The sequence below is a fragment of the Garra rufa genome, chromosome 1, assembly GCF_049309525.1.
Source record: "Garra rufa chromosome 1, GarRuf1.0, whole genome shotgun sequence".
Taxonomy (NCBI): domain Eukaryota; kingdom Metazoa; phylum Chordata; class Actinopteri; order Cypriniformes; family Cyprinidae; genus Garra; species Garra rufa.
This window is the reverse complement of record NC_133361.1, coordinates 97753465-97775565: the sequence shown is the minus strand read 5'-3', so window position 1 is coordinate 97775565 and position 22101 is coordinate 97753465. Positions and strand designations below refer to the sequence as shown.

Below are 22101 nucleotides of genomic sequence, written 5' to 3'. Positions count from 1 at the left end.
ACCGCCACGCATAAATCAGCACGCCACACACCACTCACTGTCCACGTGACATATATAAAAAAAAAATTAAAAAAAAAAATCTTAAATAAGCTATTTCCTCTATTGACATCCATCCATCCATTCCAAAAAAACATGTCTTTATAAGCGCACGGTTAGCAAAGCTGTTAACGTTACGCTAAAGGTTGCAGAGTGCAGTGCATTTGGCGTCAACTGAAGTCATCTCAGAAACCGATGTCTAAAAATGTGCAAGTTTTTCAAAGTATGTAAGACCCATCCAGTTAAATATGTTAACCTCCACTCTTTTTTTCGTTAGTTCATAAAAATATAATGAAATAAGGAAAATGCATATCTGCAAACACACATAAACCAAATATCACGTCTACTTTAATTGCTGTACCAAACTTTAGATAGCAAAAATACCACACTTAAAGACATCAGTGGCACAATATTAAGTTACTGCAGCCCTGTAACTAATTTTGTATTTACTTTGTCTAAGTTACTGTGAATATTGTATTTATAAAATTCAGATATAACCTCTGTCAAATCAAACTGAACAATAAAGAAACCAGGTTAGATGGAAACTGTCACGGATTGGCCAGGCTCCACACCCTCTGTCACGCCCAGATCACCGTCACCTGAGTTTTGATCACCATCACCTGCACGCCATCATCACCGCCACGCATAAATCAGCACGCCACACACCACTCACTGTCCGGGCTCGTTCCCACGAAAGCGGACTGTAGTGTCTCTCTTCCCAAGAGTTTCGCTATAATATCGTTACCTGAAATTACTTACCTGAATTCTGTCTCGTTCCAGTCTTCCAAGTTTCCAGTCTTCCAAGTTCCAGTCTTCCAAGTTCCAGTCTTCCAAGTTCCAGTCTTCCAAGTCCCAATCTTCCAAGTTCCAGTCTTCCGAATCGCCATCTCCAAGTTTGCCAGCGTCAGCTCTAAGTGGTGTGTGCCATAAGTCTGTGTCCACTCCGTCCACGGGATCGGCCATTCAATCCCCGCTGCACGAATCCTGCAAGAAAGAATACATCCCGATTCAATACCCGGCTCATTCAACTCCTATCCTCTCAACGTCTGCCATACTCACCAGTCTCAGGGTCTTCTTACATCTCCGGCATTGCTGCGTTCAATAAACATATATATCTGTTGCACTTACCTTGCTGTCCTGTCTGCTTCCTAACAGAAACTCATTTATTAACAACTTCAAGTTATCGTCAACTTATTGGCAGTTTATACACACACAGCGTTTAATAAATCATATGACTACTACCAGTGAAAACCGTTTTATTCAGCTGCCATTAAACAAAAAGAATGCTTAATAGCTGAAGAAAACCGCACTTAGCTAAATTACAAAAGGACACAGACTACAATAATACAATAAAAAAATAATTAATAATATGCAAATATGCAACTTAACAAACGGCTAATTGGCAAATTAGCGATTCACAAAAAGAGATCGAAAATTTAGTGAAAACCATTAACGTAGGCAACGCAAGCATTTCAACAAAAACTTAGCGATGTAGATAAAACGGAGAACAGAGTTCAGGTAACAGTATAACAGTACACTATGGAATAACAATTTGTGCTAGAAACATGTAGCAACTTCATTTTTTTTTACATTACCTACTCAACAACAGTTGCCGGTTCGTCAACCAAAGTTCCTTGCTGAACGTCCCAATTAAACGCTTCAGCAGCTTCAACAACTTCCCAATCTTCCACAGTTTCTCCGGCTTCACCTTGGTCCCCACGATTTTGTGAAGGTGGCTGAATTATGCTGGTGATCAAGGAATCATTATTAATGCACACTTCCAGCTCTGGCCTATTAAGGAAATGCTTCTCAATGGTTTCCACCTCGTTCGGTGTATAGACGACTATAGACGTATATCGCCAAGAAAGCGATTAGACAGCAATCGGTCACAGTCAGCGAGTGATCTTGCTGGTCTGCTGTGAAAACGATGGTTCCTCCATAGGTTGACCTGTAGACCGATGACCGCTGCAGCAGGTTACACACACTACATCTGTGTGTAATGGGAGTTAGCAGAAATGTCGTTTTGAATACCGTGGCACCTCGGGCAGCGATATCGGGTTCTGATTTGAACCCGGAGACCAAACCATGCAAAGTGGTGGAAGAAGCGCCGTTTTCGGGATCTTCACTATCGCCATCAGGAACGTCCAGTGCGGTTATCTCCATGACTTGGGTAGATGGAGTTGTTGCTGTTAAAATAATGTCTCCTTGGATGTGTCTCTTTGCCAGGATGGAGAATGAGTAGGACTTGGAAACGTGGACCTGGGGAATCAGGCTGTCCCACAAGGTAAGCTTGATTTCCCCTGTGGTGTCAGCGACCCATATTTCCTTCAGCTCACATTCCTCCTCTTTAACCAAGACGATCTTACTCGCGGCAGCACGGGGCAGGACCTTAGCTTCCAGCTCGCCTACCTGTAAGCATAAAAAAAATATATATATATATATATATATATATATATATATATATACACCTGTTGAGTAGATTGTATAACTTAGGCCTCTTTGCCAATATTTTTTCCCCAAATAGAATATATGAAATAGCATACTGACATTTTGTCTCGGCCCTAGTGCTTTGATGGCAGCTTTATCCATCCTTATACTGCCTGAAGGTGTTATCCGGAAGAACGGTATGGTCACAACATCCAGGTTTGTTGCTTTAGAGCAGACCACATCAAATCCGTCTGGATCGGAGAAGCCTGCAGGACGAAAAAAATTTCTAGGTTAGTTTATAATTAAAATTAATATGACTTAAATAGGGATGCACCGAAACGTATCGGCCGAAATGCTTGCGTGTTTTGTCAGTAAAGCCGGTTCTGTAATTAGCGGTAAATGCCATCAGGTGCATGATTTCACATTGGGGCGTATATACTACACACAGCCGTTGTTCACTGACGAGCTGCGCTAATTCACACTGATAATGAACATGGATTTGCGAAGCTCGTCAGTGAACAACAGCTGTGTGTAGTATATACGGCTCAACGTGAAAACACGCACCTAATGCATTTCGCATTTCGGCCAATACGTTTCGTTGCATCCCTAGACTTAAACATCCAAATTGAAAGGTACCAAAATTTTTACTATAAAATACATTTAAAAAATCCCTTAAATTAATACAGTAGCGTACAGTTACACTTACTGAGGCTGTGGCAAACGTTCTTCAGCTTCACTGCTGTACCGTTCTTAGAAGCTTGCGAAAATGCGGTTAGTTTGTCCAGTGAAAAACTTACAACTTTATGATATTCGTGTCTTCCGCTCTTTATCACAGCTGTGAAGTGCTTGTTGTTCTTTTCAGTTTTTTTGCTGGAGACACGATATGTAGGTAACCTTTTATCGTGCAATCCTCCACTCTCCGCGCTTTCGCAGGGCTGGCCATGGTTATGACGTTCATTGTACAGGATCCAGCCGATTTAACAGTGAACTTCCACCACTTTCCAAAACATAACGGCATCCGTGCGCAGGGGCTTCTCAAGATCCAGAGGACAGGGTTTTCCGTAACTCCGCATACAGAGGTATGCAGGAGACATTTCACGAATGATCTTATCCGTACTACTGCTAGGGTTAAACAGATTTTAGCTGCAAGTGCTGTGTCATCGTTGTTTGAATGGAATGGCTACACGAAAAGCAAGATGCGGGCTGGCGTTTGGGAGCGCTGCACTCGTCCCACATCAAGTCCATGCAGTGTACTACAGTGTACACTGTAGTATATACAGAGATGGAGGTGGTGGGGCAGCATGGAAGGACAGGTCCCTCTTAGCTGTTGCTGGTTGCTGGTAGGACATAGGACTTCCAGCTTGAACTGGGCCAACCAGAGGAATTTCACAGCTGATGCCCATGCTGCAGATCATCTGTGCCTCAGCTGTGGAGAAGTTCTTATAGGCTTCTGTCACCTAGGCATGTAATAAATCTTAATTATCATACCATAAACTCTTCCCATTTTTTCAATGTAGTGTTGTGCATGGCCTCACAACACTAAAAATAGCTTTGTAATCGAAAACCCTTCTGTAAACAGCTCCTCATAAAATTGTGAAATACATGTATATAAATTTAAGTTGAGATCATATTATAATGTCTTTTAGAATTTGATCCTGTTACCCCTACCTGAAGGACAGAGAGATCAGGTAAATCCCCACTCAGGCCTTGTGAAACAAAAAACTTTACATATGTGCCATACACATTTTCATTCAAACATTCATGCAGGACACTGTAATAAATCTACAATGTTCAGGTTTTACCTTATGCCCTCTTTTGTTCCTCCACACTTTGGTTTTGCAGATAGCACAGCCATCTTATCCACAGGTCCTGGTTTTATACCCTATCAAATAACACAAGATATATCTCAGAAAATATCACCAACACGTATATAATGAGTGTGCAACAGATAGATATGCCTTTTATTGTCACTTACCAAAGTTCTGGGCTTGTCCCATTGTTGTTCTCCCTCAGTACAGCTTAGCATAGGGGGGACCACAGGTACCTTCAGCTGAGAATAATGTGCAGACTGGAAAAGTAAGGCTACACAGTGGTTACATAAAGCTGCTCCAGCCACACATGTGCACCTGTGATGCACCAGCTCCACCGGACTGAAATCTTTCAGGAACAACTGTTAAAGTAAAATGTCATTGGTAGTATTTATTAAACTTGGCTTACGTCATTGTTTAATCATTCTTTTAGACACAGTCTGGGTTTATGTTAATCATTCCTATCTCTAATAGCCACTGAGGAAATATACATTTGAGTATTTTGGCTTAATATATCCAATGCACTACATCAATATTATGCCTTATACCTACAACAGCAGCTTACACCTTAAAAAAATTACTGAGTTTAGGTAAAACACATGAATAATTAGTAACAGGAATGATAAGATGCATATGGAACTGATGAGAAAAATATGAATCAGTACGCAATAACCAGTGGGAATCAGCTAAGTAAACTTACCAGCCTCCTCTAACCACTGTTTTCATCTAGCTGCATCCCCAGGAACATCAGGAAACCTGAGATATAATAATTTACCGTACTGATAACAACATTACAGATTGAACATGAACGCATGCAGTAACCCAGTGGGTTATTTTAACCGTTATTTTCATTGTGAGCACATTTTAGAGTTAGCCTACATTAAAATGTATGATCTTGCAAGGTCCCCAAGAACATCGGGAAACCTGGGTTTCTCAAGCAACCGCTGCTGTCTTATCTATTCTGGCTTCACCAGACACTCAAACTGTGAGGCTTCTCAGCTTTCTTCTTGGACCTGTAACACAGCGCCCTGACAACAACTTCACACGTGCCCTGATCTTTGTCTGACACTGAGAGAGACACAAAGTTGACTGAGTTTGAACAACAAGAAATACGAAACAAACACAAAGCTTAAACATAGCACGTCACCAACGTTAACTGGCTCGTTAACGAATTGTGATTTTAAAAGTAATTAGGTAAATTACTCAGGTTAATTTGTACTCAAGTACAAGTAAAATTACAGACTTAAAATTGTACTCATGAAAGTACAAATACCCAAAAAATTTACTTAATTACAGTAACGTGAGTAGTTGTAATTCATTACTTCCACCACTGATTTTATCAGTCACAAATCCAGGTCAAGTGGCAGCCAAAATGCAGATAAAGCTAAAGGGAACAATTCCCATGCATCTTCATCCACAGACACTGGAATCAAAGCGGTAGGGAGGCTTTTCGAGACTTTCGGTGTCCCAATACAGCCAGAATGTGTGCCAAGTGAGCATGATGCGTCTAGCATCCCAGGCCCTTCGAACCTCGAGGAAACTTTTAACTGCAGTTGCGACCCAGCACCAGACATCACCGCTTCTGCCAGCTCTGATGATGGCGCTGCGTTTACACCGACTGAACTGGAGGAAGAAGTCAGGCACGTAAGTTAACATTTTTTTTACTAATGAAATATTTCTTTCATGGGCATATCCGCATGTTGTTAGAAAGAAAAAAAGTGGTATTGTTAGCAAATTGTTTGGTATTAAATCGTTAATAGTATTTATTATTATTAACTTAATTACCACTTGCCTAATAAATAAATACATACAGATACATGGATGTATAAACCATGAATTTTGTCATAATAGTACTGTAATAATGTAATAGTTCTTTCCGTTCAAGTCATGACGTTTTCAGTTCTGTTCCTTTATATTTTTACTGCTTTTCAAATACATAATTTTTTTAAATTCCAAATTCATAATGCTGTCTCCTCCAAATAATCTCCTATCTGATTGATTTGTTGCATGGTATATACTGAACAATAAATTAATGTACACTAAACAGGATATTTCTACAACCAAGGCCACTCAAAAAAAGTGTATGGGCACTGTTGCACTTTATTGCATTATAGTAGATTTATTAAGCTATATTTAAAACTAAATAAATAATACAGTCTTGAAATAATTTATTTCATTTCCAGCAAGAAGAAGATGATGCAAATGATGAGTCTGAAGTCGATCAACTGAGAAGGCAAGCTGCTTCCTTTGTACTGACTTCAAGAGTGAGGTGAGAGTTTATGATGTAAAATATTGGCGATAAACCATAGGCTTACCTTCTGTTTCCTAATTGTGTATGACTTCCTTTAAATTATTTGTTAATTATTGCTTTTTCTTTAGCGGGCTGTCAGTGACATAATTTCTGGGGTGCAGCAGTATCAAGCCTCACTGTTGGACTGCCTTCGAAGCCAAATTACAGATGCCATTCAGAGACAGTCGGGAGTCACTGATCAACTAATGAGTGAAGTGCTGGATGTTTTTAATAATTTTGAAGACCCTTTTGACACTGTTTCCACTACATATATGCAAGATGCAACACTAAAAAAGCAGTTCATGGTAGTTGAAGCACTGCATCTTTGAGGAAAAAGGGAGCCTCTCAAGCTCTAACAATAAAAGCTAAATTTCTTTAGTGCGAAGTTTGGAACAACTGCTTTCACATCCAATGGTTCTAGCAATGTTTGACAGTGGCCCAAGACAGAGCAAGGATGGATTTTTCTATGACATTATTGATGGGGATATTTACAAGTCACATCCACTCTTCTCTGTGAGACCCAATGCCCTGCAGCTTATCCTGTATACTGATGAGATCGAACTCTGCAATCCTCTTGGTTCTCATGCCTCAAAAAACAAACTTCTTATGGTGTACTACACATTGGGCAATATAAATCCAAAACAAAGGTCTAAGTTAGCTGCCATCCGTCTACTTGCTATTGCTAAATCAAGTGACATCTCTCAGTGTGGTGTAGATGTAATTTTGCAGAGAATACATGAAGATTTGAATTTGTTGTATAATGGTGTGAACATCAAAACTGCTAAGGGGGAGAGAACAGTATATGGTGCAGTAGTTTCTCTCTGTGGTGACACCCTGGCTCAGCATGAGCTAACAGGCTTTAAAGAGGGAGTTGGGTTTGCATTCAGCAAATGCCGACACTGTGAGTGTAATTTCGAAGACATGCAAGTTTACTTTGATTCAGACAATTTTGTCAAACGATCTTTAGATAGACATGTCAGACAATGTAATGAAATTGAGAGGGCTGCTACAGACTTTTTACAGTTTTTCTCAATTGCTAAAACACTATAACCAGTCTTTTGAACTAAAATTTCAAAACTATAACGCCATTTTTGAAAAAGCACACCCATTTCCCTAAACTATAAACACTATTCCCTGCTTTGACACATGAGTTATATTTGGTGAACTGTTACTTCTAAACTCTACACACAAATCCCTACATTTCTCAGTGCTTACACCATGTGCTCATTTAGAAAGCACAAGCATTCAATATTGTTCACTCAAGTCTGCGAAGTTTGAGCTCAATTAGCACACAATTACCCAACTGGAAACACTAGGAGTCAAAATTTAGCACACACCAATCAGAACCTTCGATGGAGATAAAAGGATAAAAGTTTTTCTCAGTCACTTCGGTGCATTTCTCAGATCAGAAATGAAATATACATTTGTCTGCAGTTTCCTACATTATCAGTTGCTATTGTCATGTTGCTCAAAATGTATTATATACTGTAGTTCTCTGTGCAATAGTCTTACCCCTCAAAACATCAAGTCACTAGCTCATCGTATAAATCATTACCTAAATGCAAAATTTTGATCTAGTTGTCCTAAACTGTCAATCATATATTCTACACATTTCTATTAGACTTTTTGTAAATTTGCCATGAATTATTCAAGTGAATCTTGACTTTCACTAATGAAGATAATATAGATCAACCAATGATTACAGTAAGCAGTTCTCTGAAATAGATCAAAGGTACATCTCATGAACCTTCCATTGGAAAGCATATAGACAGAGGACAACACCGGAGTTAAAAATTCTGACAGTGGACTTTCTTATTTTTATTTTCACCTTTGTGCCCATATTTCTTTTTTTTCTGTTTCACAATGACGCTGTGTGCTTTTATTTTATTTTTTTTATTTTTTGTCAGACCACTAGTACAAGTGTAACTGTGAATCCTATCCAGTCTTTTTCAATCAATATCCCACATACAGTAATGTGTAATTTTGAAGAGGAAGAGTAGGAGGTGAAAGAGGAAGAGGAGGAGGAGAAGGAGAACGATGACGACAACAGCATGGAAGAGACAGAGGAAGAGCAAGGGCAAGAAGACAAGTCTCATATATTTTAGTTGATGAGTGCCAGGGCTAATTTAGCCTGTAATGCTGAAGAGGTTCTTTGGCCTGTCCCAGACCAAAGACAGGATGCTGGGCAGAATAATGATTTTGTTGTTTTTTGCTGTTTTGTACTGTACTCTACAGTACATTAAATTAAGGAATAAAACACGTGCAAAGGAATAGATTTGTTGTGTTCATCATGTGAAACGTTTTTTATTTGTATTGTTTTTGTAGTATTGTTTTAAATTTATCTCATCAGTGTGTAAAACTGTGTTGTAGTGTGTGTGTTTTTGAGGATTTGTGTGTCATGCCTGAAAGCAAAGTTTAGTTTTTCAGCAAGATTGAATTGTTTTGAGTAGAGAGCTTCATTTTGACCTCAATATAGGAAGTTTGGGGAAATGAGTTAGGAGTTGTGGATTTGTGTTTAGAGTTTCGCAAATAAGAGGCACAATTTCAAGAAATGTGTTTAAGCAATTGAGAAAAACTGTAAGAAACAGTTTAAGAACTACTTATGGAATTAATAGGAAAAGCAAACTGATTGAATTTCCAGCCTTTGATCTCATCAGGCAAACTCCACAGGATATTATGCATGTGATATTAGAAGGAGTGGCACCACTGGAAGTCAAAACTGTACTGAAACATCTTGTGCTGTCAGGGCAACTGGAAAAAGTTGCTTGAGCTAAGTGGCAACAAGTACTCGTGTCAGAAGTCAGTGATCGTAACCAATGTAATTGAAGGTGTTCCTGTATTTGGGCTCATAAAAGACATATACATTGCAAATTCTTCATTGTATTGCTTTGAATGTCAGGTTTATAATAGAGCGGGTTTCAGTTGTGATTTTGCATCTTATGAAATTGAGGTTCCAAACCTTGCTCAAGCCACTGAGATAGTGGATGCAGATAAAATTGTGGATTATACATCATATTATACAGTCAGTTGTAAGAACCGTACCTACATTCCTCTCAAGTGTTATCTGGGCGATGTGTGTGAGATTTACAAGGGCACCACTGACTACTAATTTACAGAAAAACAAAGAAAAGTGGAGCCATTAAGCAAAAATGTGGTTTAAGCATCTTGTTTTATTTATTTTACATTGTAGTCCCCATTTCACAAAATGTCTGCATGGATTTATTAGAAAATGTAAGGGTCCTAATGCTAATTTACGTACATTTGGTTTCTGTTGTACAGGAAAAAAATAACGGCACACGTTCAATTGTTGAGATTTACGCTGGACACTGTTTTGTCTACAAGAACTTCCAATAGAAATGTACATTGTCAGCATCAAATAAAGTGTAATGCTTCTCTGATTTGCAGTTTTGGTTCTCATTTGGTTCAAAAGTGAAGTAATGTAAAATATCTAAAAATAAATATATTTCAATTACTTCATAAAAATATAATTAAAATTGTGTCAGGAGTCCTAAATAGTGTTTTCCTAAAATAAGAAACAATTTTTTCTTAAAATAGGAAAATTTGACTTGAAATGTCTTGTTTCAGGATAGAGTGTGTTAAAATATAATGCTCACTTTAAAAAGTTACTTATTTCATTGAAAAAAATCATTAAAATTAGCATTTTTTTCTAAGTAAGAAAATTCAAGTCCAATTTTCTTGAAACAAGCAAAATAATCTTTTACATTTAATTCTAGGCTAGTTAATTTATCTTGGAAGAAAAAAAAACAAGATTTATTGGCTAATTTTAAGATTTTTTGGCTTGTCAAGATTTCATTTTTTGCAGTGTGTGTGAGTGTGTGAATGAGCTGCAGGTGTGAGCAGTGATGAGTCCAGTGGCTTGTGGGGAATGAAGTCCGTGATGAGTGGTGCAAGAGTTTGTGATCCCAGGGAGACGGAGGCTCACATCGTGACAATAATCATATCTATGGGAAGCTTTAAATTATTACTTAACGAAATAAAACAAATTGAAAACAAAAACTATTTCATGGTAAAATTAATTTCTCTTTAAAGGCGCGTCCAAAAAGAGATCTTGCGACACTAACTCTGATTACACTAGTTTATTAATGAATAATTCAGATTTGTCCTTACTCTTTCCCTGACACATTCATTGTTATTTATATTTGCCGGTGCTTTGTGGCAAGTTTCAGCCTATTGTGTGGGCTTGAACGCAAATCTCTTCCAGCTGCGCTTAAGAACACTAAATCCCATCTGAACCGGTCTTTAATGTGAAACCGAAAGTAAAGCTTTGTGTTGTTTCCACCAGCGCAGCCTTTTTTTTTCTTCACCATAATTGATGAATGTCTAAAATATAAAAATAAGGAGAAGCCTGAAACAGGCCCGATGCCGGCCTGAACAATGACATGAAAATTATATATAGCTATGCATTGTTGGATGGGTCGCTGTATGTGATGCAACCAGAGACTTAAAATAATAAAGAGACTTGACTTGGACTCTAGCTCAGAGACTTGAGACTTGACTTGGACTCTAGCTCAGAGACTTGTGAGTATCTCTGGTGTGAGGTGACAATGGCACATACAAAATTTGGTGCAAATATCTCAAAGCTTTGCAGAGATACAGCCTCAGATGCAGTTTGGCATCTGTCCAGTAAATTCATTGATGTGCTAAACAAAAACAGTTTTGTATGCCTACACAAAATCCATAACTTATTGTCAGCATGGTCTGAAGATGATCCGAGTCAAATTTGGTGCAAATGGGAGTTGAAAAAAAGTAGGTTTTCAACATGATTCAAAATGGCAGATAGGAAGATTGGCCAATTTTGGCATAATTGGTATCAATGTTCTCAGCATGACCCAAGGAATAGTTTGAGATTTTGAGGTAGTTTGAGAGTTTGAGTTTTAGTACGGTAAGCCATTTTCTTCAGAAGTTTTTAGCAATTTTCCAAATTTCTTTGTAACTTAAAAGACTTTTCGAGTACTGTCAGGGCATAGTGCCAAAGACACATGACAAGTTTCATAAGGATATGTCAAAGCGTTTGTAAAATATAGCATTTTATATAACACACATATAACACAATTCAAAATGGCTGACAGCGAAAATGACTGATATGGAAAAATTGGATATGGTTCGCCTCAGCACGTTTCTCCGAATCTAACGAGATCAGTTTTAAATTTTTTTAGCCAAACCATTTAGAAGTTAAAAGCAGAAATACAAATTTTTTGCATCCCCTTGACCACTAGGTGGCATTGTGACGAAACACTGCAGGTAGACTGAGGTCATGGTGTGTATAACACACCAAGTTTGGTCTCAATCCACCAAACCTTTGCGGAGATATAGCCTTGCATCCATTTTTCCATGCTTTTCATAGTTTGTTTGCAAGTTATTAGAGAATGGTTTAAAGGTCCCATATTGTCAAAATCGAAATTTCCTGGCTTTTTTCATGATAAGTGAGGTCTAGGGGCTATGTAACTACCATATAAGTTTCAAAACAGTATAAGAAAACGCTGTTCAGTTTATTGATGTCGAAACCGTATACATATCTATGGTCGAAACTACATCATTACACAAGCTTCCGAACAACGTTAATATAAGAGACCAGTGGCACGTCAACTTCAGCCTCTTTCACACAGCCATTCCGGAAAATAGACGGATAATTTGTCCCATGATTTGTTCCGGAATTGTTTAATTTGGTTCATTCATTGTTGTTTTCCGGAATCTTTGCGTGCTTTACACACAACCCGTAAAGACATGTGACGTTTGGATGTAAGATCTAATGCGAAGTTTCACTAAACTGAAACTAACCTGAACAATCTGTGCTTCAGCGCTGATAGTGAGGAGCTCCCTGATCGCTGCTTCATTCCACTTTGCACGTATTTTTCCGTCGTGAAGAGTCACAGGGTAACATGCATCATCACTACAACACTGCCTTTATGGCATTTGGTTCTGGCTTTTGTTCAGACAGCACTCGTTCCCCGTAGTTTTCCGGAATCAGCGTGCATTGTGAAAGGGGCTTTACTAAAGCAACAGTTACGTAGCTACTGCATTCGGTGTTTGAAAAAGAAAGAAACATTAACGAACATTCTGAAATATCCTGTTGAGTATCAGCAGGCTAGGCTCTCTCTATGGCTCTGGGGCTGGGCTACAGCCTACATGACCGTAGTTACTTGTGGTTTGCCTGGCTGTGCGTCACTCAGGAAACAACAGGCCAATCAGAAGAGAGGCTAATGAATATTAATTAGAAGGGCCAAAATCGACCTGTTCTTGACAGAGCTCCTAAAAAAGGAGCTGTAAAAATATATTGAGAAGGATTTTGACACTTTTAGCGCAAATATATATTCTTAAGGACATCAACAACTAAAATAAACCTCCAGAAATGTGTACAATATGGGACCTTTAACTAATCAACTTGAATTCCATAACTTTTTGCCAGCACGGTCTTAAGATGATCTGAGTCAATTTTGGGGAAAATCAAATTGTCTAGGAGGAGCTTGAAAAAGTAGGTTTTACAAACAATTAAAAATAGAAAAAAAATTAACTTTATGATTTTTAAATGTTGGTGTTCATTAGACTTGACATGAGCCAAGGATTGAGAAAAAAAAAAAAAAAAAACTATTTTGACTTTGTGGCCCCTGGTAAACAGAGCAATTCCAAGAGGGCCCTTGCAATACTGAGGAAGATAATTTTTCACTATGCATGCAATTTTAATGCCATGACTTAAGGAAATTTATAGGTCCTGATTTAGGACCTTTTCATAGCCTTATAATGTGCACTTTCATTTCTTACCTGTTCATTGTGTGCAGTCATATTTACAGCCTTTTCAGTAAATTTTCGGGCTTGAAAAGCCAGGTCCAGACTATGTTGAGCTTCATAAAAAGCCTCTGCGGTTTCCTGACGGTGGCACATATGCCGGCGCACAGTTAACATCTCTTTTTCATCTAACTGTCTGCCGACCTAGGAAAAATAATAATGACATTAAAATGGTCATAAAATGGAGAATCAAAATGTTCTTGTTATTTACACACAAGACATTTTTCTACAATGAATTTCAGAACTCAAAACTAACACCCCAGTAAAAAATACTAATTATACTTTTCTACCCTTCTGAAATGCCTGGATTTGAAATTGGGAGAATCATGATGTTACACTCCCCTTTTTTTTCTTCAAAATTTAGATCATTTTTATCAAAATTTCATGGCCCCCAGAATAATTTGTTGTATGAATAGCTGCAAAAACAATTTATTAAAATAAAGAACAGAGTTTCTGCTTTAAAAAAGTTCTTCTAGCTTCATGCATTCCTTTTTTATTAAAAAATTGATGTAGGTCATTAAAGAAAACATTTTGTACAAAAAGCTGAGAAAATAAAAAATTATATCCTGATCAGATACTGAATGATAATCAAAACACAGATCTAGTTCAATGGTTTTTTCTTCATGGACCCCCCAAATCCATATATGACCTCCCGCCAAATAAATGAATATATATCCACATATACACACATGATATATATATACATATGCGGTATTAACGCCATATATATATATATTTATATATATATATATATATATACAGTTAGCGCGCATCCTTGAATCTTACTGGACAAGAGAGTTTTTCTGTCAGTATTTCACCTGCGTGTTCTAGGCGAGCTGTCAGTCAGTGCAGTTTCATTGTTACGCCACAAGATGGAGGCAAGAGACTATCTTTGAGTGAGTCTTCACCGTTCATTCAACTACACGTTCAAAAACGCTTATTTATTCAAAGTGAGACGTAATGAAACACGATGTTGGAATAATTTTAACTTTAATTGCCACTTGTAAAGGCTCAGCTGACTAGCAGAGCGTCGATGCTAAGACAGATTTCACTTTCCTTGGACATGACAAGCTAGTTTGACATACATACCTGACTCGATCTGAAAGACAGACGCAGGTAATCGCACAAGCTCAGTCGATCTCTCTCTCTCTCTCTCATTCGTTGTCTGTTAGGCTTGTTAAGTGCATATCTACTGAGCCTCATAATAAACACATTATGTTATCATTACTAACTTATTACTAATTTGATATTCAGCACACAGGCATTAAGTGAGAAGGGCAAAACCTTAGGAAAAAAGAAAACAACGGTTGCGGTATTGCGATATTGCGGTTATCGCGACAACCCTAGTAGGTGTATGTGTGTCAAAGTCGACAATCAATAGAAGACTTCACCAGAGTAAATACAGAGGGTTCACCACAAGATGTAAACCATTGGTGAGCCTCAAAAACAGGAAGCCCAGATTAGAGTTTTCCAAACGACATCAAAAAAAGCCTTCACAGTTCTGGAACAACATCCTATGGACAGATGAGACCAAGATCAACTTGTACCAGAGTGATGAGAAGAGAAGAGTATGGAGAAGGAAAGGAACTGCTCGTGATCCTAAGCATACCACTTAGGGGTGTAATGATATTACAAACCGAACTGAAATATCGTGATACACAAAGCACGATATGTATCGCGAAACTCTTGTGGCGTACCGCTGTACTCTCACGCCCCCAGGTGACGATTGTTGAGGTTGACGTCACTTGTCTCTAACTAATTTAACCAATTTAAACACATCTTTATTTTATCACATTTGATTACATTTTATTAGTAATGATGAGCTTTTGTTCAAAATTTTGTTTTAAATATTATATTCTAAAGTTAGTATTTTCCAAGTGCATGTCATGTCATGTGACTTGAGTGAGCGATCACACTCGGTTACTACTGTATATGCAGGATGGCTGCTTCGCATAGTATGGAGTTTGCAGATCCCCCAGACACATTTATGTTGCCTGTGTGGGAACATTTTGGTTTTCCAGTGGAGTACAGGAATGGAATTTGTGTCGTAGACAAAGCGCACACTATCTGTCGTAACTGTTTCACGAAACTTACTTGTACGACAGGAAACACTTCGGTAACACTTTCTATGAAGCCCCTATTTATAATACATTGTACGGGTATTTCTAAGGCATTATAATGAATGCATAATGCATTATAAAAAACCTTATAATACGTTATATCATCTCATGAATAATCATAACAACAATTATAATACATTATAATGCTTGAGTATTTGAAGTTATAACTTTAAAGATTATGATTATTTATAACACACAATGGACGCCATGTTAAATCTACTTCATTTATAATGGACTATATCAAATTACATTTATTTTTTACATTTTTACATATTTTGAAGGTCCACTTAGTCTACAGTATTTACTATAAGCTTAAACTTTCCAAATGCAGTACATGTCAACTAACACTCCTTACTTAGATGTACGTGTACTTGCAAAGTTATTTATACAATCAAAATAATCAAACTGATAATACAAATGTGTCATATTACACACTCATCTGATCTGATACCTGATCTTACGGTTCTTTGGGAAATATTATTATAATTACTTATAAGTGGGCTTTGTATGCTTTAAGTAAAGTGACATGAGTAAAATGGCGAGATATGAGACTTATAATACGTTATGACTATGATTAGGTGATCAAACTCTTAAAAGCTATAAACACAAATAAGTAAAAATTATAATACATTAAAACTGTTCTTATGAATATTCATGAGATAATATAACATATTATAAGGGTTTTTATAATGTATTATGCATTCATTATAATGCCTTAAGAATACCTTTATAATGTATTATAAATACGGGCTTCATAGAAAGTGTTACCAACACTTCTAATATGCAAGCGCATCTCCGGAGACATCACCCCAACATTGATATCAGTGGCACACGTAAGAAGTCTCAAAAACAGGAAACCTTTCCCACTGCCTTTAGAATGAAACTACAAGCTAAAGCCGAGCGTGCTCAAACAATCACAAAGGCAAAAGGTGTTTTCATGGTATTAGATATGCGGCTGTTTTCCATTGTTGAGAAAGACGGATTCACACATTTGCTAAGTGTGTTGGAGCCCAGATACCAATTACCGAGCTGACCGCATTTCAGTCAGAATGTGCTGCCTCAACTTTACAGCGAAGTAAGAGCAAAACTAGTTGAGGACCTGAGCAATGTAAAATTCATTGCTTTAACTACCGATGGATGGACCTCCCGTGCAACGCAGACTTTCATGACGATCAAAGCACACAACATTACAGACAACTGGGTCATTAAAAATATCGTTCCGCAGACACGCGCTGTCTATGAAAGCCACACAAGTGATCATCTGTCGGAAATACTACATGCAGCTGTAGCAGAGTGGAAAATCGAAAGAGAAAATGCCACTATTCCTGTGAAGACAGATAACGCTAAAAATATTGTTAATGCAGTTAAAGTAGCCGGATTTTCACCAAATATTTGCTGTTTCGCGCATACAGTTAATCTGGCTTCACAGAAGGGAATGGGCGTTAACCAGATGTCGCGGCTTTTAGGCAGAGTAAGAAAGGTGGTCACTTTTTCCATCGTAGCACTACTGCTGCAGCAGTTCTTAAGGACAAACGAGATGCTCCAACTGCCTCCACATAAGCTGATTCAGGATGTTTCCACCAGGTGGAACTCCAGCTATGAGATGCTTGAGCATTACCTTGAACAGCAGGCTGCTGTTTTCTCTGCACTCACAGACAGAAGCATAAAGAGAAACATTAAGGACATTATTACTCTGTCTGACGAAAGATGTAAAATAAGCTGAGGACATCATCCAGGTTCTTAAACCCATGAAAATGGTTACAACTCTGTTGAGCACAGAACAGCTGCCAACCGATTCAATGATAATGCCACTGAAACACACCATCCTGGAATCTATGAAAGTGAGTGACACAGATACAACAGTTGTTAAAGATGTCAAACATGGCATTGTGTCCGACTTCATCAACAGATACCCAGAATCTGACTCAATACTTGTGCAGTTTCTCCATATGAGCACTGCACTTGATCCACGCTTTAAATCTCTGCCCTTTCTTGATGAGACCATGCGCAGCAACATCTTTAAAAGCCTGATGGAGAAGATTCTGGAGTACCATCCCCAGCAGGTATTATTATTATTATTATTATTTTAATCCAAACTTATTTTTTACATTTCATTTTACTTGTACTATTTAGTTTCACACAAAACTGCAATGTATTTTACTGGTGAATATGTCATGTAAAAACCACTTTACAAACACAGTATATGTATATTTTTTCATTAATTTAAACAGCAACCTATCCATCTAAATGAAAACTTAGATAATCAAAAATCAGCATCACTATGTTTGTTTTTCGTAGTTCTATTAGCAGTATTAACTTGAAACTATTTTGTGGCTTTGTCCTTGCTAGGCCCAGGTCTCAGAGGAGCAGTTAGATATGGCATCCATCAGTAGTGATCCTTCAGCCAAAAAGGCACCAATCTCTGAACTGTTTGAAAAGTTATTTCCAGTGGAGCCGAGCACTCCTACACCCAAGTCTCCATCTCAAATAGTGAAAGATGAGGTTGCGTGTTATAGGCAAGTGCCAACTCTTCCAGTGGAGTCAAATCCACTTGCATGGTGGAAGGACAACGAGAGCCAGTTTTCTCATGTAGCCAAGTTGGCTAATTGCTACCTTGGAGTCCCAGCAACATCTGTCCCCAGTGAGACGGTGTTCTCTACAGCGGGGGACATTGTTACAGCACAGAGATCAAACCTCTCACCTAAGAATGTGGACATTATGGTGTTTTTGAACAAGAACTTAAATCTTAATTGGATATTCCAAATGTCCTTAAAGAGGACAAGCCTGTTTATCTTTCAGCAGTCTACACTGCAGTTATTTACTTAATTTTAGTTTACTTAGTTAAGATGGCTGCACTAAAGAGGTTTGTTTTTTCCTGACTAGCCTATATTGGAGGTATTTATTACATTTTTGTTGTTTACTCAGGTATCCTGACTGTACTAAAAATGTGATGGCAAGGTTAATAAAGAAAAAGTTTAGTTGTTCTTGTTATTAAGTGAATCTATTTTTCCTTAGCATTGCTGTTAAGATGACATCAACCCTAACCCCACAGCAAACAGAAACCGAAACGTACCGAACCGTGGCTCCAAAACCGTGAACCGAACCGAATCGTGCCTTTGGTGTATCATAACAACCCCTCATCAGTGAAGCATGGTGGTGGTAGTGTCATGGCGTGGGCATGTATGTTGTATTCCAGTGGAACTGGTTCTCTTGTATTTATTGATGATGTGACTGCTGACAAAAGCAGCAGGATGAATTCTGAAGTGTTTCGGGCAATATTATCTGCTAATATTCAAAAGGGAAAGAAGTGGAATGTTATGCAATGCCAAGTCAATCACCTGATCTGAATCTGATTGAGCATGCATTTCACTTTCTGAAGACAAAACTAAAGGGAAAATTCCCCAAGAACAAGCAGGAACTGAAGACAGTTGCAGTAGAGGCCTGGCAGAGCATCACCAGGGATTAAACCCAGCGCCTGGTGATGTCTTTGCATTCCAGACTTCAGGCTGTAATTGACTGCAAATGATTTGCAACCAAGTATTAAAAAAAAAGTGAATGTCTGATTTATGATTATTTTTCTGTCCCAACAAGTAGGAGGCAGATATACAAACTGTTGTAATTTTTACACCGTTCACCTAAATACCCTCAAATTAAAGCTGACAGTCTTGTTCGTTTAATTTCAAATCCATTGTGGTGGTGTATAGAGCCAAAAATGTTAGAATAGTGTAGATGTCCCAATATATATGGACCTGACTGTATATATATCCTGTATATCTATATTTCTTGAATACAAAGTCTATATTTCTTGCCTTTAGCTACAACAAGATTAACAAGATTTAATTAACTATATAGGCATGCTTGTTTTTTATAGACAGGGAGGATGAAATCTAAGTACTAAGTGATATAGATGCCAACAACAATACTTACATATGTGCTCAGGCTTGTCCTTATAATAGAGAAGGTTGGTGCCCCAGGAAGGCCAAATCTTCTCCAGCACTCCTGGAAGCACTGTAACAGGTTATTGCATTGCCCACCCGTTTTGCTAAAAAAGAATTATTTGAGCTGCCACCAGGCAGTATTGGCCTCATCTTTGAAAATTGAACAAATAAATCATACTCCTCTGGGAGTAAGGCAATCTGCGCCTGTCCGAATGTTGCCGATGTTTTGTGTTCATCCACCTATGAAGATGGGGGAAACAACAAATACACAAGTAAAATAGTAAAAACACTTGTAGAGAACAAAAAGAGATTTTATTTTTTTTTATTTTTTTGGAGTTGGCTGACTTACCGTTACCAGGCAAAGGCCCTCTTTATTTTTAAGGGGATTCATGACAGCCGCTGCAGTAAGGTTGTCTGCAACCCCCTTTCTGTGCCCTGAATTGCAAATTATAATTCCAGCTAAAAGACCATAAACCCTTTCCACAGATTTGCAGCAACGTGTTGCCTTCAGATTTTCTGCAAAACAAAAGTAATTGATAAAGAAGGAGTCATTAGTTAACCATTGGTAAATAGTTAATTAATCATTTATAATGCATTACTCCCACGTAAATAAACATTTGTAAGCAGTTCATAAATACAGCTATAAGTGCTCTATTCTTGTTTTATAAGCATCTGTATAATATGCTTAATAATTGTGTTTTCATTCTTTATTAAGGATCAGTTAATCATTTCTAAATTAAGCATTACATTATTTACAAACCGGTTAGTTAGTAGTTGTAAGTGGTTCAGGAGTTCATTTAGAAAGTGTTAATAAACTATTTGAATGCACATTTATACATCATATTATTCAGACATATATTAACAGTTAGTCTGTGTGTTAATAAATGCTTTAATAACACATTCATACTGTAACTCATAATTAATTCAGGCAGTTATAAAGCATTTACTAGCTGTCAGTTAATGGTTTTTGTGAGCTCATCTAAAGTGAGGACTATTTATGCCTCGTAAAGTGTTTACAAAAGTCGTTCTCCTGTTCTGGCTATATCTTTTTTAGCGTAGCTTAGCATAGATCATTGCATACTACACAGCAAAAAGGCCAGAGTTAAATTAACTCTCCAGGGAGTTTATATGATTCCACTCTCAAAAGTGTCAAGTGTTAAAATCAGAGTTAAATTAACACTGAAGCAGAGTTAAAGTTAATGAGATAATTAGTGATTAACGAAGTGATGATTGATCATTATTGGAGACACCTGATGTTAACAAGCAGAATCGCCAAAGGAGAAAACCACATTTTTTAAGCAACCATTGTAGTGGTCAGTGTTTGCATTAGTTGGGCTCTTGACCCTTATATCATTAACATTAGATCTTGCTGGGCTGCTTTATTTGAGGAATAACAACCAGGCAAGCCAAGACCACAAGTCATTAGGAGGTGATGGTTATGTTTTAATGTAATCATTGCTTGACCTGAATCATTGAACTCAATTTAGAATCAAGTCTCTGAGTTATTTTCCATTATAAGATCTGTAACTCGGAGATAAGCTTCTAAAAGAGTTCAGTCTATTAACTGTTGTATATATTTAGTCTCATGAGTCCACAACAAACAAACCTCTCCATCTTTTTTTAAAATATATTCTGGAAGAATTTCTCATAAGTCAAAATTGGGTTGTTTAGACAAACACAAACATCAAGAACCAGCGTATGAATCTCAGGAACGGTGACAAACGACGTGTTCAGATAAACAGATCAACTCTGAACTCTCATAATTTATCCATACCGCAATGCATGATGGGAGTCATGGATGAGTCCTGATTGGCTACAATACAATTTTTGATGGTCACCGTTGTTGTGGTTCTCACACTGATTCTTCATGTCTGTGTGTCTTATCTACTTTATTTTCTTTTTGTCTAGACTTTGATCAAAATACTTTTTTTTTTTTTTTACATATCTGTCTGATTAAAGATGTGGTTCTCATTCATAGAGTCTATGTAACCAGTGATAAAAAACATAGTCTAATATTTCACAAAGAATTATTGAAAACCTGGTTGCCTTTTGTCTGGCTGTTATAACACTGCTACAGCAGCCAAACAAGATGAGATTTTACAAACGTTAAGTTCAAGAGCCCAACTAATGCAAACACTGACCACTGTAATGGTTTCTTAAAAAATGTGATTTTCTCCTTTGGTGATTGTGCTTGTTAACATCAGGTGTCTTCAATAATGATCAATCATCACTTAATTAATCACTAATTATCTCATTGACTTTAACTCTGCTTCAGTGTTAATTTAACTCTCTGATTTTAACACTTAACACTTTTGAGAGTGGACTCATATAAACTCCCTGGAGAGTTAATTTAACTCTGGCCTTTTTGCTGTGTACATGAAAGGATCTCTGGTTTAATGGTTGTTTAGTTTGGTGCAGTTCTGATCACTTTATCACTGTCTGATTCACTCTAACATCACAGAAACTTATTCTTTACAATCACATCACACAGTCTGTACAAACTAAAGCTTTATGGTTTGCCGCACCTAGTGATTGTAAAACTTCACAAAATGAAATGAAGATACTTTATGAAGTTTGGTGTCAATGTGTACTTTTAAATCTTTGATCTGTGACCTATTATATGAAGAATCAAAATACAAATGTTATTGTAATACCGTTGCAACCTATGTGGGTACTCA

The 22101-nt window shown here is 37.6% G+C and overlaps 1 protein-coding gene across 1 annotated transcript; it reads right to left on the bottom strand.

Annotated features, from left to right (window-relative positions):
- Nucleotides 1-1296: 1296 nt before the first annotated feature.
- LOC141326144 (uncharacterized) lies at nucleotides 1297-3435 on the bottom strand. The gene is made up of 3 exons (XM_073834856.1): nucleotides 3170-3435; nucleotides 2584-2729; nucleotides 1297-2445 (listed from the first exon to the last, which is right to left on the bottom strand). Exons 2-3 carry the CDS (start codon nucleotides 2623-2625, stop codon nucleotides 1846-1848), a joined length of 642 nt encoding a protein of 213 aa, XP_073690957.1. The 5' UTR covers nucleotides 2626-2729; nucleotides 3170-3435; the 3' UTR covers nucleotides 1297-1845.
- Nucleotides 3436-22101: the final 18666 nt, after the last annotated feature.

Excerpts from the sequence above, each read along its gene's own strand:
- LOC141326144 (XM_073834856.1), bottom strand. The coding sequence starts at position 2,625 with ATGGATAAAGCTGCCATCAAAGCACTAGGGCCGAGACAAAAT. Across the intron at positions 2,446-2,583 it reads CACTAGGGCCGAGACAAAAT|GTAGGCGAGCTGGAAGCTAA; the intron begins GTCAGTATGCTA and ends TTATGCTTACAG.